Genomic DNA, 21,097 nt, shown 5'->3' with positions numbered 1-21,097 from the left:
GCATTTATGTCCGTCTACCCCCCGCTTTGGTCGGGCGATTGTTCTTGTACATATGTAACGATAAATGCAGAGAGCTCCCCTTACATGATATTTTGCCGTTGTTCAGGTTTTCGTTGGAACCGCCTGATGCCCTCTTGGGTGTGATCTACTGTCTGTATCGCCATTCAATATCGAGCGGGACCGTGTTGTCGCCATTCCCGATCATGGGCTCGATTGCAAGTAACAAAGCAGGATCCGTTGCTCTGATAACCAAGCTGAACCATCTCAGTCCGCGGCTCGTTGATGAACAAGACCTTGAAGCAAGAAGAGAAGCGCTTCAGATAGTCAAGACACTGCGGATCCAGCTGGAACAGCCAGAAAATGTAGCTGTTGATATGGCATTTTCTGTACGTGTTCCCCCCCCGGCTCCAATAGCCATGTGCAAAAAGATTCATAACAGTTTTGCTCACTCTTCTGAAGCCCATGATTGCCGTCAGCGCGCGAGTTGCCGTGGATTTGAAGTTATTTCAGCACATCGTTCAGGAAGGGCCCATTACATCTGCGAGATTGGCAGAGCTGTCTGGAGCTGAGGAGCTGTTGATAAGTGAGTGCTACTGCATATGCTCTACTCTGCGACAGCGTTACTTGTCTAACAAAGAGGCCCAATGCCGAATAAACGATCCAGTACGCATTTTGCGGCCTCTATCAGCGGTTCACTTGGTTGAGGAAGTCGATTCAAGAACATGGACTGCGACACCCGTCACGAAGGCCATGGCTACTGAAGAAATTGCCGCTGGCCATCGAATGATGTTAGATATTTTATTTCATAGTTCTAGGCTAAGTGCCTTCCCCTTTTTATCTCACCTTTTGATCTTCCCGTTCTTTACTGACAAAAGCGCGATAATACAGCTCCCAATTGATTGTTCCAGCCATGCAAAGTGCCCCAGCTTACTTCCTCCAACGAGGCCATTCCTGCCCCAGTGATCCCAAGGATGGACTCATGCAATACGCTTTCAACACGAAACAGACCACGTTCGAACGGATAGTGTCTTCTCCCTCCCTGCTCAACGACTTCAACATGTTCATGGGCAATACAATGGGCGCGCGGAAATACTGGGTTGACTGGTACCCGGTGCAGAGCCAAATCCTCGACGGGGCAGCCACAGACAAGCCTCTGATTGTTGACGTTGGGGCAGGGAAGGGCCATGACTTGTTGTCGTATAAGAACAGATTTCCTAACACGGGCAGGTTGGTGTTGCAGGACTTGCCGGAGGTCGTAGAGACGCTGGGAGACTTGGATGAGGCGGTTGAGAAGGTTACGTATGATTTTTTCACCGAACAGCCCATCACAGGTAAGGAAGGTTCTCTCTCTCGCCTCTCTCATTTGCGCTTCATCCATCCCATTCTTCGTCCAATATATAGAGGAGGGGAAGGAAGCCATATATATGTGCATAATCCATCCACTGACACCTGCATAGGTGCAAGGGTCTACTTCTATCACCATATCCTCCACGACTGGTCGGATTCTTACTGCCTCAAAATCCTCGCCAGGGCAGCTGCGGCAATGACGCCGGGTTACTCGAAGCTTCTGGTGCATGAGATGGTTGTTCCGGAACAAGCAGCTTCGCAGTTCCAGGCCCAGTTAGATATGACAATGATGGCTTTCAACTCCGGCGTGGAACGCACGTCGCGACAGTGGCGTGAGCTGTTGGAGAAGGCTGGGCTTACGGTGGTGAAATTCTGGGAACCGGTCGATGAGGGTGGTGACGGCATCGTTGAGGCGATGAAAATGTAGATGTATTTATTTATTTATTTATTTCGTTTTAAAGATCTTACATGGCGAAGCTGGGTGGTGATTTGTTTCTAAATATGAACAAATTCGGCGACACAGATATTCTCGTTCCTCGGGTATGGAAATGTTTCTTGTATTCGGATTATCACGAATTGGTTTGCCCAGGCTGCTGTGCCTGGACTTCCTCTTGGACAGCTGAACGCTAGCTAGAGTATCTCGACTATGTAGGGCGGTTCAAAGCGGATGGTAGAGGCGGCGGAAGAGAATATCTGCCTCTCAATATGTGTCTCGCAAGCTACCCACTCCATTATATTTAGTACGGAGATTTATCATCATTCTGATATCTGCGAGAGTACAATAGACATCCGTTAGATAGCCACATTGAATGGCCATTATCGATCATAACTGCGCTTCCTCTCCAGGTGAACTGTGAACTGTGAACTGTGAAAGTGTCAGAGAGATCAAATGCTTCAGGCGCCTGGGGAATCTTTTGCATGTTTTACTTTTATTATCAATTCTATTCTTTTTTGTCCTGTTTATTCCAACTATTTCCATTCCTCCACTGAGGGCTAGGGTATTCAATTGGTTTTCAAAAAAAAAAAAAAAAAAAAAAAATAACCTTCTATTACCAATATAACTCCAGGCTAACACATCTCATATCACCTTTTTAAACCCAAAGCCTATCTTGCGTATCCTACTCGCGGCCATGCTAATACATGAAGCCGTAAGCAGAGCGCCGCACCATACAATGAGGCCAACCCAGCCCCCGCTGCCGCCCAGAATAGCCCCCGCAATAGGGTTGCTCACGAGGACACCGCATCCCACAGCAGCTAACGTCATTCCCAGCCGGGCACCAATTTTTCCCTTATCCGCTGAGAGATTCACCACCCCCGCAGCGGGTAATCCCATGAAGGCGCCGGCGGAAAACCCGTAGATGACGCAGTAGACCACCAGGCCCGGGGCGTTTTTGATGGCAAGGAGACAAAAGGTCAAGAGGGCACCGGTAAAGGCGACGATGGTCTGCACGTTGATGGACCCCATCTTGTCGGCGTAGTAGCCCGGGATGAGACGGCCGGGCAGGGAGCTGGCGTTGATGATGACGAGAAGGTAGGACTGGAGGCGCGCTGGAGTGCTGCTTTCTTGGTAGGCGTAGAGCTCGATGTAGTAGAAGATGATGTAGAAGCCCATGAAGCCGAAGATAAGGCCGGTGATTAGCAGGATGAACGGCACGTCTCTGAACGCGGTCCTATCGACCAGGCTATACTTCGTTGTGGGGCTGGCTTTGGATTTCATGAGGACTAATGGGACGAGCTGTGTTGCCAGCACGATGAACCCGAGGACTCGAGTCGCCCAGGGAAAACCTATCCGCGGCTGGAGACGTGTGAAGATGATCGGATATATGACGCCGCCTATGTCAAACAGAAGGTTAGAGGGGGTTTTTCATTCCTTCGATATATATTTCCCTCCCCCCCACTGCTGACATACCGAGGGCACTACCGGCTGAAGATGCGCCCATCGCAAGCGCAGTGCTGGCATGGAAGTATTGCGAGACAATCGTCGGAGCAGGCACGTAAAGGCAGCCAAAGCCCAGGCCCATGGTAATGGCCTGAGCGAGGAAAACCTGCCAGTATTCATTGCACAGGCTCGTCATGAAAAGGCCGAGCACGGCGAGGAGAGATCCCATCCCGAGCAGCGATCGCAGATAGCCTGCGTCGACGATCGGTCCCACGACCATCGAGATGATGAACATGAGAAACGCCTGCGTCGAGCCAATCCATGAGATGTCCGAGGATGACCTCGAGGACAGCAATTCAAGTTCATAGAAGGCCTGGAAGGCTCCGTAGGCGTTCATGAGGCCCCTAATGAAAGAAGAGAGAGATCAGCTTTCGTGAAGCATATCGTGAAGTCCAGCTTCGCGGTGGCCCCCCAGTGCGGAATTGAATCTGCGAACGAACGAGCGAGTGAGAGAGTGAGGGGTTTATTTCATGTTTCTCTTCTTTTAATCTTTTCTTTTTTTTTTTTTTTTGTTTACCATGTATTCAGATTCAGGCTAAAAGCCCCTAGAACTTGCAACCAGGCGAACCAGTCTTCCGCCGGAAGAGATGGTGAGGGACTCTCCATGATGTCTTCTTGTTGAGCGCCATCCTCGGGTTTGGGATTTGGCATCGGTTTCGGTTTCGGTTTCGGTGTTGCAGACGCAAGCTGCACTTGCTCCATGAACACCGCGAGATCATAGAAATAGCGACGGTCTCGCAGGAATCGTAGAGGATTCTAAGGGGTAGGGAGGGACTTATCGCCGTATGGAATGTTGACAGCTGTGGATCAGGCGCTGACACGTTGGGGCTGAGCTTTGAAGTGACAATAGAGATTCTTCGCTGGCCGGTAACTTGTAGGTATATAGGAATGAATCGCCGTCATCCATGTCTGGGAAGAGAATCCCATCAGCACCATATCCGAGCCGGCCATGCAAGCAAGGGTTTCCCTGCCCGGGACACGTGAAGTTCGTTCTCTTCGTCCAGAAACCCGCCGAGCATCCATGTCTAAGCGCTCGACATTGAGACTAGTTAGTATGATTTGTGTTGTGGGGGTTGAATCAATACCGTGCACGAAGAAAGCCCAAGAAACGGTCAGCTGCAAATCACCTATCTGGTGAGGTTTCATTCCACCTCATCGAGGTGCAACCAAGGCTGGTTGTGTGTGAAGATCAGGAACCGGCGCAGCTCAGGGGTTGAGCCGGTTAGGCTTGAAGAACAAAGTCACAGAGTCACAAAGCGAAGACTCCTTACATAACGTATTCATAATGAGTCCATTTCCCTTTTCATTTGCATATTTACATGTTTGTTTATTCACATTCATATGTATGTGTATGTCTGTATGTTACATAGTAAGTAAGTAGCCTTTGCTCTGTACCCGTCGCTCCCATCCTATCTTTTATACATACTTGTATATATAGATATATAGATATATAGATATAGATATAGATATACACACCGACACGCATGAAAGCTATATATGCAAAAACCGCATTCTTTTCGTTTCTCTTTTCAATGGAAATATGACCTCATGCACATGCATGCACAACCACCCATTCACGCGTACCCATACATGTCGATAACTCCAACCCCCTTCTTCCCCCCTTCTCTGTCCCTTCTTCGACTTGGGTCCAGGATAAACGGGGTCGAGAAAGGGTGGACATTGCCTGGTCCGGGAATTGTTTGCTGCTGTTTCGTTGCTACGACTATCTCTCCCTCTCTCTCTTTCTATATATATATCGTATATAAACGCCTTTGCGCGAATGGAGAAGGCAACGACAGAGGCTGGGCGTAGGCGTAGAGATGTGGGGGGCGAGGCGGGCACAAGAGGCGGTGAAATTTGGAGGAAGGGGAGTCGAGGGCGAGTCAGGGTCGAACACATGCTACACTCGCACCCAAATCCACCCCTGCTATGTCCTTTGTACAATTTTTCTTCCTGGGGGTATATCTGGACGGCTTGTGTGGAGCATGGGCCATACCCATTCGACTCTTTCGCACAGCGGTATGGGAGGTGGAGGCGTAGGGAAAAGGTCAAAGGGAAGGGAAATCAGCACCTGACCACAGGATTTTTCTATGTTCTGCTCCTCCTCCGTTCTTGTCTCTGAAGCCACCTTACTGAAGAATTGAAAATGGGGGCCACGAGGGTGTGATTTTCCGGGGGCCCAAGCGGGGGTGGAGAGAAATGGAGAGGAGAGGAGAGGAGAGGAGAGGCGAGGATCAAAGAGGAGCGGAGGCGGGTGCGACGAGGGATGCTCATTCCATCCGCGGCCATGCGGGCGAGAGCGGGTGTCGTCCCCAAAGGCAGTGGAATATGAAGAAGAAAAAATCATAATCATACTTCCACCAAGTTGAATGCAGCCACCTACCCAACCCTAAATTTTCATACCGTACCCATCTCCCCAAGACCATTCCCCCCTGGCTCCCCGCTAACCAAACTAGCCGCGTCGCCCACCTGCTTGCGCTCTGAGACTTCCCGGCCACTGCCGCCGGCGCGGCACATACCACCCTGGTGAGAACGTGCACGTCGGATAGCTTCAATGTTCATAGGGGTCAATCCTTGGGATACCACTCGCGAGCGCGTTGTTGATGCTGTTGCTGTCGGTGCCAGTGTGTCGTGCAGCAACGGGTAAAAGTGTCGTGAGGAATTCACGAGAGGCTGGCCATCCCTCATGACCGGTAATTGTCACTGGAGCGGTTCGGAGCTGGAGGAGAGGCGGTTGAGATGGAGGTAGACATCTGTGCCGTAGCTGCATTTTCGATTCATTGGAGCGTTAGTTGATTCGTTTATAAGCCCGGGAGATTGTATAAAGTTGGTGGTTATTTTCTATGGGGGTAATAATTGGGGGGTTAAATGCATGAACTCACCCCTCCATACTGATCAACTTCAGATCCCCACCAAAATACCTCGCATAAAGCCGGCTGATGGGCAACCCATATCCAAACCCAGCCATCGGCGCCTTGAAGTCACTCTTATTAAAGTCCGGGTCCAAATTCGGCGTCTGGTCAACCGTGGTGTACATATACGTCCACACAAGCGGGATAGACGACCGCGGAATCCCACCGCCCTCATCCGAGATCTTAATTGTAATATCCTCCCGGCCCTCCGCAACAATCACCTTTGTCACAGGGAAAGCTTCCTTCTCCGCCCCATGGGTCTCCACAACTGCCCGCAGCGAGTTCTTCAACGTCTCAAAGAGCATGTGCGACAGGTGGCCAGGCACATACATGAAATCCAAATCCGGCCGGCAGACCAACTGCACCTTGGGCGCGTCGAAGAGGCCGTAGTGGTCCTCACAAACGAAGCGGGCGTTTTCGATGGCCTCCTCGGCCAGCTCACGCACGTTGGTCTTTGTGCATATTATCCCGACGTAGTGGGGGTGGTGGACGTGTGTTTGGTCGGTGAGGGCAACGTGCTGGCCGATCAGCATGCGGATGCCGATGCGGGACATGTAGAAGCGGTCGAGGAAGGATTGGATGTTCGAGTCGATCTGCATGCGTTGGCGCTTGCGTTTGTATTCCAGGATCCCCTGCGCGACGGTCGTTACGACGCCGTCGTGCCGCCGTTTGATGTGATGGAGGGTCTTGGAGAACCTGTTGTTGTATTCGTTCAGCTCGGGCGGCCAGTCTTGGCCATCGTCAGTGGATACGAAGTATCTTTTGTTCCCGGCCACTGTTCTTCTCCCGTTCCCGTTGCCGATAGTGGCGACTCCATTGTTAGTATTGGTGATGGAGCCGTTTGCTCTTAGGATCGAGGTTGTCGAGGATCGATATCGGTCGTCTCGTATGCTTGGATTAGGGGTAGCTTCTTCGAGGACCTTTACGTCCCGGCCATTGGGTTTGGTAGGGCGGAGGAGGCGAGTTCTGACTTCCTGTGATAGGGTTGGGCGGGGGAGATTGATGATTTCCTGTAATTCGTTTCCCCTCTCAATGAGTCAGATATCGTAAACGGATAAATAAAAAAAGAAGCGGACCAAAAAAAAAAAGAAAGAAAGAAAGAAAGAAAAAAGAAAAAAGATAGTTCCATACCTCGAACGACTGTGCATACCAATCACGGACTTTCCGTATGGACGGCATTTCATTCAAGCCATCGGGGAGGTCACCGAGTTCCTGGACACGGTGTGCGAGGCGGATGGGGAGCTCTTCGGACAAGAACTGGGATGCACGGAAGAGGGTTCCTGAGTCGCAACGACGATGGTCAGCAGAGAGAAAGAGAAAAACAAAGTTAGTAAATGCTGGTATTATGCCTATGGCACTTCAATTTCAAAAAGCAGAGACGAATTGACACACCAGTGGACGGCCTGTCGCCGAACTGGACCATCTGCCTGAGTGAGACTCCTGTTGCGGGGAACGAGGCATAGTGACGGATGGTCTCCATCAGCTTGTCGGACGCTCTCCACATGATGCCAATTGGCGTTTGCAGGCACCCTGGAGAGTGGGCTCAGATTGCCTCGACGAGGAGGAGGAGGAGGTGGAGAAGGAGAGGAGAAAGGGGAGAGAGAAAGGGAGCTCAGAGCGGAGAGCGGGAGATGTGTGAGGAAGGGAGACACAGCCAGCCGCTCTGTGGTATCGGGATGAATAAATCGAACTAGTTAGCCGCAGAGTAAACCGAAGCAAACACGCAGCGAAGAATTGAGCACAGAACGTCGGAGGAAAACGGGAGCTCCCCGCCAGCTCAACTCTAACGCCTTTTCTTAGCACACCAAGCTGGAGACAACAGCGATGCCGAGGTCGCGGACGGAGGAGAGCGACTCACAAGTCACAGCCAAGCGGATGGACGCCGGGTGTACAGACCGGGATGGATGGGCGGATTATTCCGAAGGCTTGCTGGGATGTACCAGGACAATAACGAAGGAATACTTTGTAGCTATCTATCAACAAAACTTGTATATCATCTAACTTCGCAGAGTGAAGAACCAGGATCCATCGCCGGTACCTGCGGCCTCACATTGCGTGGGTGGCGGCCTTTGTACCTCCTGTGGTTTGCCCCGCGACATACAAACATCTGCCCTCGTTACCGGTTCAGGTTCATGTGCCTGTAACTTTGCATGTATTTGATACCCAGCAGATGCCAGCAAGACACAGGCATAGTCCCGGTACCGGGGACTTACAGTTACTTCCGGCGAGTAATATATGCTGTCTCAGATGGTACGCTGCAGTATTATATCAGTCACATGGCATCCGCAAGTCTCAAACCTTCCGCTACGCTATTCCGCTTTGGGAATGATGCGGCACGATCTCGACAAAAGCACAAAATCAAAGCGAAAAAGGAGTGGGAAAAAACAAGAATTAATCAAGATGATGGAAGAGAGACCGGTGCATTAAATTGCTCTGGCAATGATTGATTGATTTATTTGATCGATCGATCTCTGAGTACTCCAGGTAGTATTTGACACCCGCCTACGCAAAATTTTGTTGGCTTGGCTTCCTCGGCTCTTCAGCTCCCAGGCACGATCTTCTCTCCCCGTGGTTTCGCAAAAGTTTGAATGCTGGTGGGCTAGGTCCATTCGCCATTGCCTAAGAGAATTCACGACAACAAAATCGCCTCATTAAAAGCATCTTGAGCCGAGTATGCATGCAAGACGACGAGTTGATGAACGGTTAGAACCTCCTATGTATGACTACTCGTTGTCCTGTTCGATGTGTGGTCCTTCTTTTCTACACGGTCATCAATCATATTCCTTTTTCGATCTACTTCCCCGCCTTTTTCATCTGCGCCCGCCCTGTATCCAACCAAGTCCATGAATGGCCTTACAGCTGACAGCTGCTGGCCTACGAGACGGCGGTTGTGATAATCGATATCTAATGGTTAAAAGGAAGCATTGCAACAGTTTCTGAGATATACGGAAAGCATTTATCGATATGATATCAGGATATCTGCTATTCTTCAAAGTTGTTAAGAAAGGAAACAACAGGAAAAAGGACAACAAAATGTCAAGGAGTAAACGCTATAGCTATCTGGGACACTTGATTTTGCTTGCTTGCTTGCTTCGTTTAACCCGCGTTTCAGCTTGCATTTTTGTGAGCCATTTTCTCTGCATACACAGTATGCGGCTGAAAATGTTGCGCTATTGTCAGATTATACTGCGATGTTTTGAAGCTTTCCCGTAGTATATAATCATTATGTTTGCCTCCGCATGACCATTCCACGATTTCCACGTAAGGCTGTTGTTGTCTCCCGTTTCAAGGGTTGCGAAGGGGTATGCCAATGCTTCTAGAGAGAATATACACAGCAGAGCCTGAGCCACAGCGCACACACAGTCACATTCACAGACAAGGCACGTAAAGAAAGTAGAGGCTGGACATTGGCGCATCGTGCCCAAGATCGGCTCTATTCCATAGAGTTGATGAGCCGCCCACTTGTGACAGAATGGCTTTCCATGACAAGTACCAGTGGCACTTCTACTACCATCCTTGTCTGGATCGGCCCGATAGCATTGAGGGAGGTGTGTGCATGTGTGTGCGTATTCGCCCGCGGAATTATATAAACTCGCATCACCGTAGTGCTGTCGCTGTCGCTATTGCTGTTGCCGCTCTTGCTGGCGAGACTGAATTATGAGCAAAGTAACGATGCGGAACCACATATATGTGGACATGTTATGAGCGGGTTTTGTTTTGGTGGATGCATGGCTGAGACGAGCCAGGTGGCAGAGGAAAATGAGGCGTGATGGGAAGAACCGTATGTGATGGATGTTGTGGTGGTTATGTAGGATATGGGATGTAGTGTTGATTGTGAAACTGTTGGGACTGTTGGTTGGGTAGTTGGTTAGTTGCTGGCATTGGAAAATTGTTATGGATGCTATATGTTATAATAGCTTTTTGATGGTGATGATGTTGACGGCAATGTAATCTCGTTGATCCATCAAGATAATGAACTATGCTCGTTTAGATCAGCTGCCAGTTTTTCTTCTTGAAGGTCCATGTTCATCATTTTGCGTGGTGAAAGAGACAGAAGACTTGTTTCACAAATCTTTCATTGCCTTCCCACCGTTCATGATGACAAGTCAATGGTCAAGAGCAGTAAATCATAACATGGGCACCAGACCGCTATCAAAAGCTTGTGCGCAGGTAGGGAGCAGCAATACCCTCCATTTTGAGATGAAAACCGAGCTCCTACCTTGTAGTTAGTCCAAAACGATTAGATATGCATTCGTAACTAACCAAATTCACACTGTCTCACCAACAACTGGCCTCACCCACTGCCTGGTCGTTGGTAGCACACAGGCTCAATTGTGTCACTTGATCAGTAAAACAAGAGTTGTTCCAGTCATTTCTGTATACTAGTATGCAGAGAAAATAGGTTGCATGGTAAGCACAAGTATATGTACCAAGATCATCGATAAGAATGAAGGGTTATAGATAAGTACCAGTACCCTTTTCTTCCTCGACCCTGTTCCCACGGATTCAATCCCAGGGCGTCAGTACAGCTCCCACTGTATTCATCCCCATATCAGAGCCAAGAGTCGGATCTCTCATTGTAGATTGCTGCACGACTTTATATCCACCCCACCATTCTATGCCCATTTCCTTCATATAGTTGCTGACGTCCATGGGTGGCTGAACTGGTTTAAAAATTACCTCTTGCCCATAGTGTTGTGCCATAAAAGACCAGTCCTTGCGGACTCCCCTGTTAAATTTGCAGAGATAAACTCTGAATGACATTGAATATAAGATGGGCTAGTGGACAAAGAAGTTTCGAAGAATAACTCAGCCCCAAGAAAAACAAATACATAGCCGTTTATGATTGAGGTGGAAGGTCGGTTGATTGTAAGTATCTAGCGGGCGCATCTCTTGTAAGGCACCTGGGACAAAAGAGCTCGAATCACCACCAGCACCATGCAATCCAAACCCCCAACATCTCTCGATATAGGGGTAGGTCATGTGGCCTTCAGGCATCAGGGCTGCCAACAGGGGATTCCCTCGTCCGCTATGGAGAGGGCACAATGGAGTGTTCCCGTAGAAGTTTACGAGCATATCCACAACCCTGACTGAATGTTTGTTCGCTCTGACGATCAACTTCAACTGACTCGAACGGACACGATAGTTTTTCTCTGACCTCTCCCAAAGACTCTCAGGGCGCCTTGTGAGCTCTGACGTTTGGAGATTGCGATTCTCAAGCCACGTTTTCTAGGTCCCATGCCAAATGATTGAGGCTCGCAGCTGGTGAGCCTGACGATTGGGCACCCTCTGCTCAGTTGATCATCTTTGCAAGGGACGGCGAAGCGAGCGAGTGAGTCTGCCCATTGACTGGTCCGATTTCAAGCCAAGTTCCACGGGCATGGGTTGTTTCTTGAACTCTTAGACGGTTGGGTCTTGGTATGCGGCTGAGATCTCCTCCAGTCCCAAAAAGGAAAGGTGACTTTGAGGCCAAGCAGCCGCCAGCTTGAAATCTTCCTCCATCACAGCAAGGACCTCTATCTTTGTTTGTTCAGTCGCATGCAGCCACCAAGCGCCAGGTCCTCTGCTCTTCCACAACTCATATCTCACTGCGCTCCTTGTGGCGCAGTGCATTGCTGATAAAATCCCGAGTCTGTTGGTGACTGTCGGGACCAGTGGATGGGGAGAAGAATCAGGATTGTAGCCGCCAGCAACAGGAAGAAGCGAACAAAGACGCAGGAGGCATGAGGACTATCTTTGAAGAAGGATGCACGGCCTACCTGTGGGTCACTGTTGATTGTGGACAGGGTGATTCCGAAACTCTCATGTGGTTTATTTAAAAACCTGCAGCCATTGTCTCTGTCTCGAAGCACAGACGCAAGCAACAACATCGCGCTTGAAGCAACATGAAAATGATTATGTTCCTCGAGGGAATTCTCTCTTGTCTGTTGAGAGTGAAATGGTTTCCAAATCCAGTTGTTTCAAAAGTCGCAGAAAATGCTTCGATGGAACTTTGCCCAAGGATGGCTCAGACTCCAACATCCATTTTAGCAGCGCCCCTAAGGGCCTAGCGCTGTCAAGGGTAGCAGCCTCTGCTGGACTAACAATCGGAAGCTGTTACTATTGGTACCAACCTCGTGTTTGTTTCCACTTCTCTCCACTGCGTTGGCAAGCTTCCCAAGCATTTGTCGACATGAACTGAGGCTCAGGAATACGGGACGTTGGCGTTATTTTTCCCCCTCTGTTTTCCCTCCTCTTTGGGGGAAGATGGCTTTTCAAAATCCGTTTTCGCTTGAAAGGCGGAGTTTTGCTGTCTTCTGAACTCCTCGCTCTTACCTCTTCATCCCTCTCTCATTTGTTTTTCTTCTCTCGCTTTTTCTGCCTGTGCCACCAAAGCTCAGAGTGAGGATTTACTGCTACATTTCTTTCTCGCAATTGAATGTTTATTGATTAATTTTACCAATTAGTCAATGACAAGCGCGTCTGGCTTTCTGCTTTAGCCTAGCCGTCTTCTTTCGTTGACTTGTAACGGCGCATCTTGGATCAACTTAAAACTTCTCCTTCTAGCAATTTCGGTCTCTCAACGCCGTATATCAACCCGACACTGCATTGTGTGTCACAAATCGTGCTCTACAACGCAGACTGGATCCGGTCTGCTGCAATGGTTCGCTTGAGCCTTGTGTCGGCTCTGCTCTCCCTCGGGGGAGCAGACGCCTTATCGGACAGGCTTCTTCCTCGCGAAACCGTTAAACTGATGGTTGATGCTTTTGGCATGTCTCCTCTGCCAACCACGCCACCTCTACTCCCCCGTGGGCTTCCAAAGGAGTTAGCAAAAAGAGCGTCGCGGACAGCGATTGATTTTCCTGCTCCTGGGTACTATTGTGGTTTGGTCAACGGTGATATTAGTGAGTCCAATTACTTCCTCATCGGAACACAAGTTTTTCAATTTTTGATATGCCCTGCTAACCGATGCGATGCGAATATAACCAGATAACCTCTTGACTTGCGCATATGCTGGGGCAAATTGCGTACAGTATGGCACGGCCGTTGGCTGTTGCGCTAGTTCGAATCTCCAACAATGTACCGATATCGCGACAGAGTGTCTGAATTGGGAAGATGAATGCGATTCCTCCTGTTCTAACAACCCTAGGGTCACTCGGTGTGCGGAGACAACTCGACCTTATTGCGGAACATATTTCTTTGGCGATGGTAAGCGCCTCTTTGGCTGCAGAGCATCGTTAGGTGTCACCTCGCAGGTTATCCCAATGTCAGAATACTTTTCGTCACGCTATGGACCAAACTATCAGACCATGTTATCTGGCTTAACATCTGATGCCTCACTGTCTATCTCTATTGGCACTGCAACCGAATCGCTATCAGGGACATCCTCCAGCTCGAATTTGAATCCCACGCAAAGCCTCGACTCGGGAGGAGAGGGTGAGAATGACAAAGATGATGATGGCAAACACCACAAAAAGAAAAAATTATCAGGCGGTGCTATTGGCGGTATTATTGTGGGATCAATTGTTGGTGTTGGTGCTATTGCCGGGTTAATTATTCTATTCTGTGTTCGGAAGAAGAAAGGCAATGCTGCTCCTCAGGGGCCCCCACCGACCGCTCCATTGATGCATGAACAGCAGGTGCCCCACTACGGCGGACCACCGCCAGTGGTCGGAGCAGGATACTATCAACCAGAGCAAAAACCCGCAGGCATTGGAGAAGCACCACCTTACAGTCCAGGCTACCCTCCTCATATGCACCATCCTGTTCCCCCGCCAGTTCCTGCGGAGATAGGAGGCTCACCGGTTCATAACCCGCTCCAGGCGCAATCGCAGCCACTCCTAGGTCAATCAGCCGAATATTACAATCAAAATCGCGGAAGTTATATTCAGCCTGTAAGCCCGCATGCGGGCTCTATCAATAGCCCTCCTCCACCTGGCACTTCTCCTCCACCACAGGCAGTAAGCCCGCACCAGCTGAGTGCGACGCACGCTGGACCCGTGCCAGAGAATATATACGAAATGCCTGGTGCTGCTGGTGCACGATAGTATTTTCAACTCTCATGCCGATATCTTTTTGTTCTTGTTTTGGAATCCACCTTTCAATTCTGGGAAATTATTATTAACGAACAAACTTCCACACTCCAGAGCCTATTTCCTCTATTTCTCCCTCCATATACCTCACTCCGAAGAATTCCCTGCAGATTTAAGATCTTCGATATATCTTATTTGTCGATCTATTATTTATATGGCTGGTTCAGCGTTCCATCTGTTTGTTACTCTTTGATGCATATTTCTCTTTCTTATATTACTCCTTTAACCATACCCCTTGTCGTATAATTTTTATCTTTTCCTCTTTATTATTATTTATTTTTTACAATGCACCATTGCGGAGAGTAATCCATACGTCCTCTCATGTTTTCCGCTTCTTCTTCTTCTGCTCAGCCACAGTATATATATCATATTGCAGACTCCAACATATAATCCTTCCGAAAAACCTGTTTGCTCTAAATCATCGCGATGCATCACTGTTTATGAATGCCTTGGAAACGCGCTGATTCAACCCGTTGTTCCATAGCGAAAATATAACCGACTAACAAATAATATATATGAGCCACTATTCTCTAGATTCTGAAGCTGGCGCCTACATGCCGTCCGCCTCGCGCTCCCGTTGCGACCAATATAAAACAACCAGTTGACCGTGTGGGAGCTGCTCTTTCGGGGAGGTTTTTGCGAATGATCATGATACTTCGATATTATTCCTCCAGGCAATCGGACGCCTGCTCGCCTACTTGCCTTCACTATTCATATGCAATTATGTATCATTTCTCACCGTTTATAATGCATGTACACTACACTTAGAGTCACACACACACACACACACACACACACACACACACACACACACACACAATATATATATATATGTATATATGTATATATTTATCTTTTCTTCTAAGTTTCCCCATTTCTCGCGTGAGGATGGTTCAACATTGTGGTATTCATATGGAAGAAATGAGTAATTTGACGGAAGCTGTCCCGAGTTGAAGTATAGAAGAAAAATTGACCTGGTATATTCTAAGTATCTTGCTCTTGCTGCAAACGCCAGTCATCCATCACCAGCATCATGGTGACAAGGCATGGGATGAATGATTTGGATACCATTTCGATGGTAATATCGAAGGGTGCGTGCTGCCTGTAAAAATAATGTATATAATAATAATAATAATAATAATAATAATAAACCTAATACAATACATTGACCAAAATGTTACGGTACGCTGCTCTAGCTATTGCGAATATGGAATTAGCTAGCTTATCCCAAATAATAGTTGACCATCCCACACACATCCATGGATGCAATCATGATAAACTAGCTTCTGTTTACCTTTGCTGTCTTTGTACTTTCTATTGCTTTTATTGTTCAGAAATGGCCACGTCTCTAGCGGATGGCCACGGAAGGATGAAATAGAAAGAAGGATAACTACAGTAAATAATCAAAATTTAAAACCAAAAGATAGAGATAGAAAAGAATTGTGTCATGATTCTATGAAATAGAAAAGACGACACAACAAAAAATGGCAATATTGCTATATACATAGTGAAATTAAGGGGCTATAATGAGCAAAATATGGAACCAGAAGGATGAAAAGTCAAAATTCAAATATGGATTCCACCAGGGAGTTGGGGTGGGAGTAATAGAAAACGACTTGAATCTTGGGTGCCAAGAAAAGGAAAGAGAATGCGGCAGTGGCGTGGAGAAATGGGGCGTTAACACCCGCTTTATGAAGAGAAGGGAAGCGAAATTTATGCCAATGCCGCAAGCTGTGCTGACAAAGTTGCTTTATCGTACTTGACATACTTGCCCTTACCCTTATCGATTTCATGATACCGATCCCAAAAACGCGCGTACAAAGGCTCAATAACAGCCTGTACCTCCCTTGCCAACATGCTACGCACTTCTTTCTCCATCGTCAATGATCTATGACGAATAATCAACTCGTCGAACGACGAATTGAAAGCTTTGAATTTATCCTTGATGTTATCTTTGTCCTTGGATGAGAGGGTTCTGACAATGGCACCGGAGTCGACCTGGCCGCCGGAGGTGGGACGCGCACCAGCCCTACTGGTATACTGGACGTCGAGGAGGTGGGAGGACGGATCACGCCAGGCATCAAGGTAAGTAGAGACGCCCTTTTTGCGCCATATATCTAGGCGGCTGGTGTTTTCCGGGGTGGACAGGTAGCGGGATAGTTCGCTGCTGTTGCGGATTGAGCGGTCGACTATGCACATCACGTTTGCAAGAAAGGCGCCGAGGACTGGTTTGGCGCGGTGGGATATCCTTGCGCGGGCTTCTAGGGCGGATAGTAAGGCTTCGATCACGTCTAGGATAAAATGGGAGAGGATTGCGGAGCTATCGGGGCTGACATCTAGCGGGGCGGTGTTGGATTTGCTCGACGCTTTCCAATTTCCATCTCCAAGCGATGTTAGGATGGAGGCAAGTGGCTTTGAGTATGCCGTTAGGGCTGATAACGAATTCATGACATCAGATACGAGAGGGACGGCGGCACCATCGGGGGGCAAAACTGTGACAGCTGCAGCTTTGCGTCGTGTTTCCTCCAGTAGTTCAGACAATGCTAACTTGGCGGTCTCGCGGATCGGCCTCAAGGCTTCGAAGAATAGGGTTTTCAACTGCCTCGTAGCTGCATCAAGTCTATATGATAATCCGGTGACTATCTCGATTATCTCAAAGGCAAGAAAGCAGTCCGTCATCAAGTTAGCCTTGATATACATGTTAAGCTCCCGTTGAGTTTTTGAGAACTCCGCTATCGCTGGTCGACAGGTCGCTTGGAGCGCCTTCGCTTGCTCCTCCGCAGGAAATATCTGGGAAATATTTTCATGTTCTGCCAGGAGCATACCCTCGATACCACTAGCATACATTCCTATACCATTGGTCCCTTGTTTATATGGACCGTCGCTTGGCTTTCGCTTGGCTGTATTGATAGATGCGGTGGCGAGGTTTTGCAAGCTGTTGGTGATATAAGGGGAGCGAATATCGGCGTATATTCTGATAGCCGGATTTTCTGCTTGCCCAACTTGTGGACCATGACTTGCGGCTGAGCTGATCGCAGCGCAGACAGGTGAGAGCTCCAAAACTGTCTCACTCGGGATAGTTGGGAACGGTAGCTCTATAGATATTTTGAGTGCCATTCGGAGAAAGCCGGGGTCATTGGAGGTGCTTACGTTTTGTGATATAGTGCAGTGGTTCTACGGTCTTGATATTATCTCGTAGAGTTCCTTTGAACATCTCCTGGAGTTTGCTGCTTCCTGTGCTAAGCAAAATGGTAAATTCAGACACAGCTTTCTGATTCGAACGAAGGTTTGTAGCATTTAGATCTGACAGTGCGCGATCCAGTCGTTTCAGAGCACTCAAATACTGGGCCAATCCAGCACTTCTGGGCCTAGAGAATATGTTAATTACCGCGGCCAGGAATTGGGAGAGGTTGAGAATGGGGATTGAATTTAAGTTGAATGCTTACCCAGCCCGGATTATAGCCTCCTCCTTTCCCTTGACATCTAAAGGCTGTCGAAGCCGATCAATCGCCTCGTTGACTTTATCTACGTTGGCATTTGTGACTTGCAGCGATTGTGTGTTGCTGTAAATTGGCCCAATGGCATCTTTCACTACCTTTCCACTTGTTTCTAGACGAGCCATGGAACCTTGGATCTTCTTGGTTAGGTTGTTAAGCTTTTCAAGATTTGCGTAAAGCACCTCCACCTCTGCACTCTCTTCCGCATGGGCTGTGTTCCGCATCCCGACCATGACTCCGATGCATAATCTGCTCTCTTCCAATCCGGGTTGAATGTGCCTTGCTTGGGGATATCTGTGTTTTCAGCCAGCTGACGTCGTTTCAATGAAAAGTTTCATGAAGCGATCGTGCGCATAGTGGCAATACGGAATGGACTATGTAGGGCAGAGCGAAGCCATAGCCAATCGTCCACAGTATCTGGTTACTATCTATATCCATTATCATCCGTTGCTGCTGGATGGTTAGAACTTCGGTCAGTGAAGCTAGTCCATAAATGGAGTATTCGGAGGAAATATGTTCCGAGTCTAGGATGGTACGTCATGAAATTGTCGAATACATCCCAATATTTTGGATATTCTGATATTCCGCTACCTACTAGTAGCTAGAGTCAAAGTCGATGAAATACACAAGATATTGGAAGCCAGTGATGTTCTTGCTTCAATGGGCACCGCTAGAGCTCTGTATTCAAAATGGAGACCGCCTTTAGCCTGGACTGTACTTTTGGTCACCGGTGCTTCATATTATCACTCAACGAAGACACACCCAGTTAGAAACGACTCGGCTGGGAATTGTGGCGCATGGGAGAAGGGGGGAGATGGTGTTAAGGGCATTCCTCCTTCTTTAAATCAGCCGGGGAACAGCTCAAGGACATTACAGACCCCGCCTGATGCGCTTACCCAAACACAATTGCCGCCAGTTGGAAGCAATCCCCTTTCCAGGGTGCCCGGGAAGCTGCCAAGTGAACTGCCAACGTCCCAATCTGCATGGGATACATTCATCTCGAAGATTGGAGTTGTTAAAGATTTTCTTGGTTCTCCTAGTTGGCCAGAGCTAATCAAGCAATATGTCGTGCCAGGATGGGCGGCTTTACTTCCTGCGACGATCCAAACACTCCAACGGGAATTAACGATGGCTAAGGGCTCTTTGGCCGATGAGATCTGGTCAGAATCCCATGATGCTGAGTTGAATCCCGAGATAACTCGGGAAGCCCGGGTTAGGATTGGTGAAGGTCTATGTCGCGAAGAGCGGTATTTCCGATGGAGGCGAAGACAAGCTATGATCAAATCTCTAGCAGCTTATATTGGCTTACAGGAAAACGATATACATCCCGATGATATACCCGTAATCGCAATTTGCAGTTCAGGGGGTGGCCTACGCGCTCTCGTCGCAGGCGCAGGCTCTTATCTTGCTGCAAAAGAGGCAGGGCTTTGGGATTGCACCATGTATACCGCAGGCGTTAGTGGGAGTTGTTGGTTGCAAGCTATCTACAATTCCTCACTCGGGGAACAGGATTTTGGGAAGGTTGTTCAGCACTTAAAAAATAGGCTGGGAATCCACATTGCATTCCCACCCGAAGTACTTAAACAGCTTACAACAGCCCCAACCAATAAATACTTGTTGAGGGGTTTGGTAGAGAAGTTGAAAGCTAGTCCAGAGTCAGAGTTTGGATTGGTGGATATCTACGGCTTGCTCTTGACTTCTAGGCTTTTAATTCCAACGAGACAACCGTTGGATTTACGCGATAGCGACCTAAAGCTTTCGAACCAGAGAGTTTTCACTGAAAATGGTGCCAATCCTCTTCCCATATACACCGCTGTGCGCCATGAAATCCCTCCAGGAGATCCAAACGTACCTGATACCTCTACGAAGCCCATATCGGATGAACCAAAGCAGGGGCCAAAACAAGAAACGTGGTTCGAATGGTTCGAATTTACCCCATATGAATTATTCTGCGAGGAGTTTACCGCAGGAATACCTATGTGGGCGACAGGAAGGCAATTTTGGGAAGGCCGGGACGTTCCCACTTCGAAAGACTTTGCCGTACCCGAACTACGGATATCCGTGTTTATGGGAATTTGGGGGAGCGCATTCTGTGCCACTCTTGCTCATTACTACAAGGAAGTAAGACCAGTTTTGCGAGGCCTCGCGGGATGTAGTGGCATCGATGCTATGCTAGATGGTAACCGCGATGAACTGATCCGTGTCCATCCTTTCGATCCGGCATCGATACCAAATTTCACCCTCGGGCTGAAGGGACGACTTCCAAAGACGTGCCCAGAGTCAATTTTTACGGACAAAGAACTCCACCTTATGGACGCTGGAATGAGTAACAACCTACCTATATATCCCCTTCTCCGCCCCGGCCGCGATGTTGATATGATTGTCGTTTTTGATGCGTCAGCCGACATCAAGGAAGAAAACTGGCTATCGGTTGTGGAAGGATACGCACGGCAAAGGGGTGTCAAAGGGTGGCCAATTGGGTCAGGTTGGCCCAAACTTGCAGCAAATCCTGCGGAAACCGCGAAATCCATCGAGGATGCTGCGATTAGTTCAATGAAGAAAACAGATCAGAACCTCTCCGCCGCGAAGGAACAAAACTGGGAGCAAAGCAATCAGAGCGAAGGGGCAAATTCGGGGAGCATAGGAGCCATTCCAAGCGTTATTCAAGATTCTAGAAAATCCAGCCCAGATCTAGAGAAGGCTGATCTGGATTATTGCAATGTTTGGCTTGGGACTACTCAGGAGCAAACATCCACAGAAGAACCTCCCCCGTCCAAAAGGCTGTTCCATTTGCCTCCGCAAGATGATTCGGACTCAGACTTCAGATTAATGCAACCAGATGCCGGCATAGCGGTTGTGTACTTCCCACTTGTGAAAAACCCTGCCGCTCCTGCCATAAAACAGTCTCCTCCCCCTCAACCACCATCATCATCACCAACATCCTCGTCCGCTCCAGGCATCAACTTAAAAAAAGCAAAAACATCTCCAGAGATACCGGAAGCCGTGGAGCCTATTGATCCTGCAGTCAGCGATTTCATGAGCACGTGGAATTTTGTTTACAGTCCAGAACAGGTGGATGGCGTTGTTGCGCTTGCCAAAGCCAATTTTGCGGAAGGCGAAGACCGAGTGAAACGCGTCGTGCGGGGCATTTACGAAAGGAAGAAAAGGGCGAGGTTGCAAAGGATGCGGGCAAGGGAGCTTGACGGCTTGCGTCTGTCGTCTTGACACTCGATTCTGCTCGGGCTGTTCTCTCCACGTGGTTAATGCAACCGGATCCATGGATATGAGGACAAGTTATTGGCATGGGATATCCATCAAGGCCAACATAGA

General features: G+C 48.6%; 6 protein-coding genes across 6 annotated transcripts; 3 read left to right on the top strand and 3 right to left on the bottom strand.

Moving 5' to 3' along the window:
* Positions 1 to 108: 108 nt before the first annotated feature.
* Positions 109 to 1,774, top strand: HCBG_01115 (uncharacterized protein; the record flags this gene model as incomplete). Its single annotated transcript, XM_045428165.1, has 5 exons — positions 109 to 386; positions 460 to 583; positions 665 to 788; positions 889 to 1,331; positions 1,458 to 1,774. The coding sequence occupies 5 exons, from the start codon at positions 204 to 206 to the stop codon at positions 1,772 to 1,774; spliced, it is 1,191 nt and encodes a 396-aa protein (XP_045292140.1).
* Positions 1,775 to 2,425: 651 nt separating this feature from the next.
* HCBG_01114 (monocarboxylate permease-like protein) lies at positions 2,426 to 3,988 on the bottom strand (the record flags this gene model as incomplete). Its single annotated transcript, XM_045428164.1, has 3 exons — positions 2,426 to 3,180; positions 3,257 to 3,630; positions 3,804 to 3,988. The coding sequence occupies 3 exons, from the start codon at positions 3,986 to 3,988 to the stop codon at positions 2,426 to 2,428; spliced, it is 1,314 nt and encodes a 437-aa protein (XP_045292139.1).
* A 1,998-nt stretch (positions 3,989 to 5,986) lies between these two features.
* On the bottom strand, positions 5,987 to 7,702 carry HCBG_01113 (pyruvate dehydrogenase; the record flags this gene model as incomplete). The annotated part of the gene is made up of 4 exons (XM_045428163.1): positions 5,987 to 6,050; positions 6,208 to 7,208; positions 7,330 to 7,478; positions 7,591 to 7,702. The coding sequence occupies 4 exons, from the start codon at positions 7,700 to 7,702 to the stop codon at positions 5,987 to 5,989; spliced, it is 1,326 nt and encodes a 441-aa protein (XP_045292138.1).
* A 5,136-nt stretch (positions 7,703 to 12,838) lies between these two features.
* On the top strand, positions 12,839 to 14,225 carry HCBG_01112 (uncharacterized protein; the record flags this gene model as incomplete). The annotated part of the gene is made up of 2 exons (XM_045428162.1): positions 12,839 to 13,082; positions 13,168 to 14,225. 2 exons carry the CDS (start codon positions 12,839 to 12,841, stop codon positions 14,223 to 14,225), a joined length of 1,302 nt encoding a protein of 433 aa, XP_045292137.1.
* Positions 14,226 to 15,422: 1,197 nt separating this feature from the next.
* Positions 15,423 to 18,000, bottom strand: HCBG_01111 (exocyst complex protein exo70; the record flags this gene model as incomplete). Its single annotated transcript, XM_045428161.1, has 5 exons — positions 15,423 to 15,466; positions 15,565 to 15,584; positions 16,039 to 17,365; positions 17,421 to 17,638; positions 17,717 to 18,000. The coding sequence occupies 5 exons, from the start codon at positions 17,998 to 18,000 to the stop codon at positions 15,423 to 15,425; spliced, it is 1,893 nt and encodes a 630-aa protein (XP_045292136.1).
* Positions 18,001 to 18,260: 260 nt separating this feature from the next.
* On the top strand, positions 18,261 to 20,992 carry HCBG_01110 (phospholipase A2; the record flags this gene model as incomplete). The annotated part of the gene is made up of 2 exons (XM_045428160.1): positions 18,261 to 18,299; positions 18,398 to 20,992. 2 exons carry the CDS (start codon positions 18,261 to 18,263, stop codon positions 20,990 to 20,992), a joined length of 2,634 nt encoding a protein of 877 aa, XP_045292135.1.
* Positions 20,993 to 21,097: the final 105 nt, after the last annotated feature.

Source organism: Histoplasma capsulatum (genome assembly GCF_000150115.1).
Source record: "Histoplasma capsulatum G186AR genomic scaffold supercont2.1, whole genome shotgun sequence".
Classification (NCBI taxonomy): Eukaryota; Fungi; Ascomycota; class Eurotiomycetes; order Onygenales; family Ajellomycetaceae; genus Histoplasma; species Histoplasma capsulatum.
The sequence above is the reverse complement of the archived record's forward strand: the minus strand, read 5'-3'. Positions and strand labels throughout refer to the sequence as shown.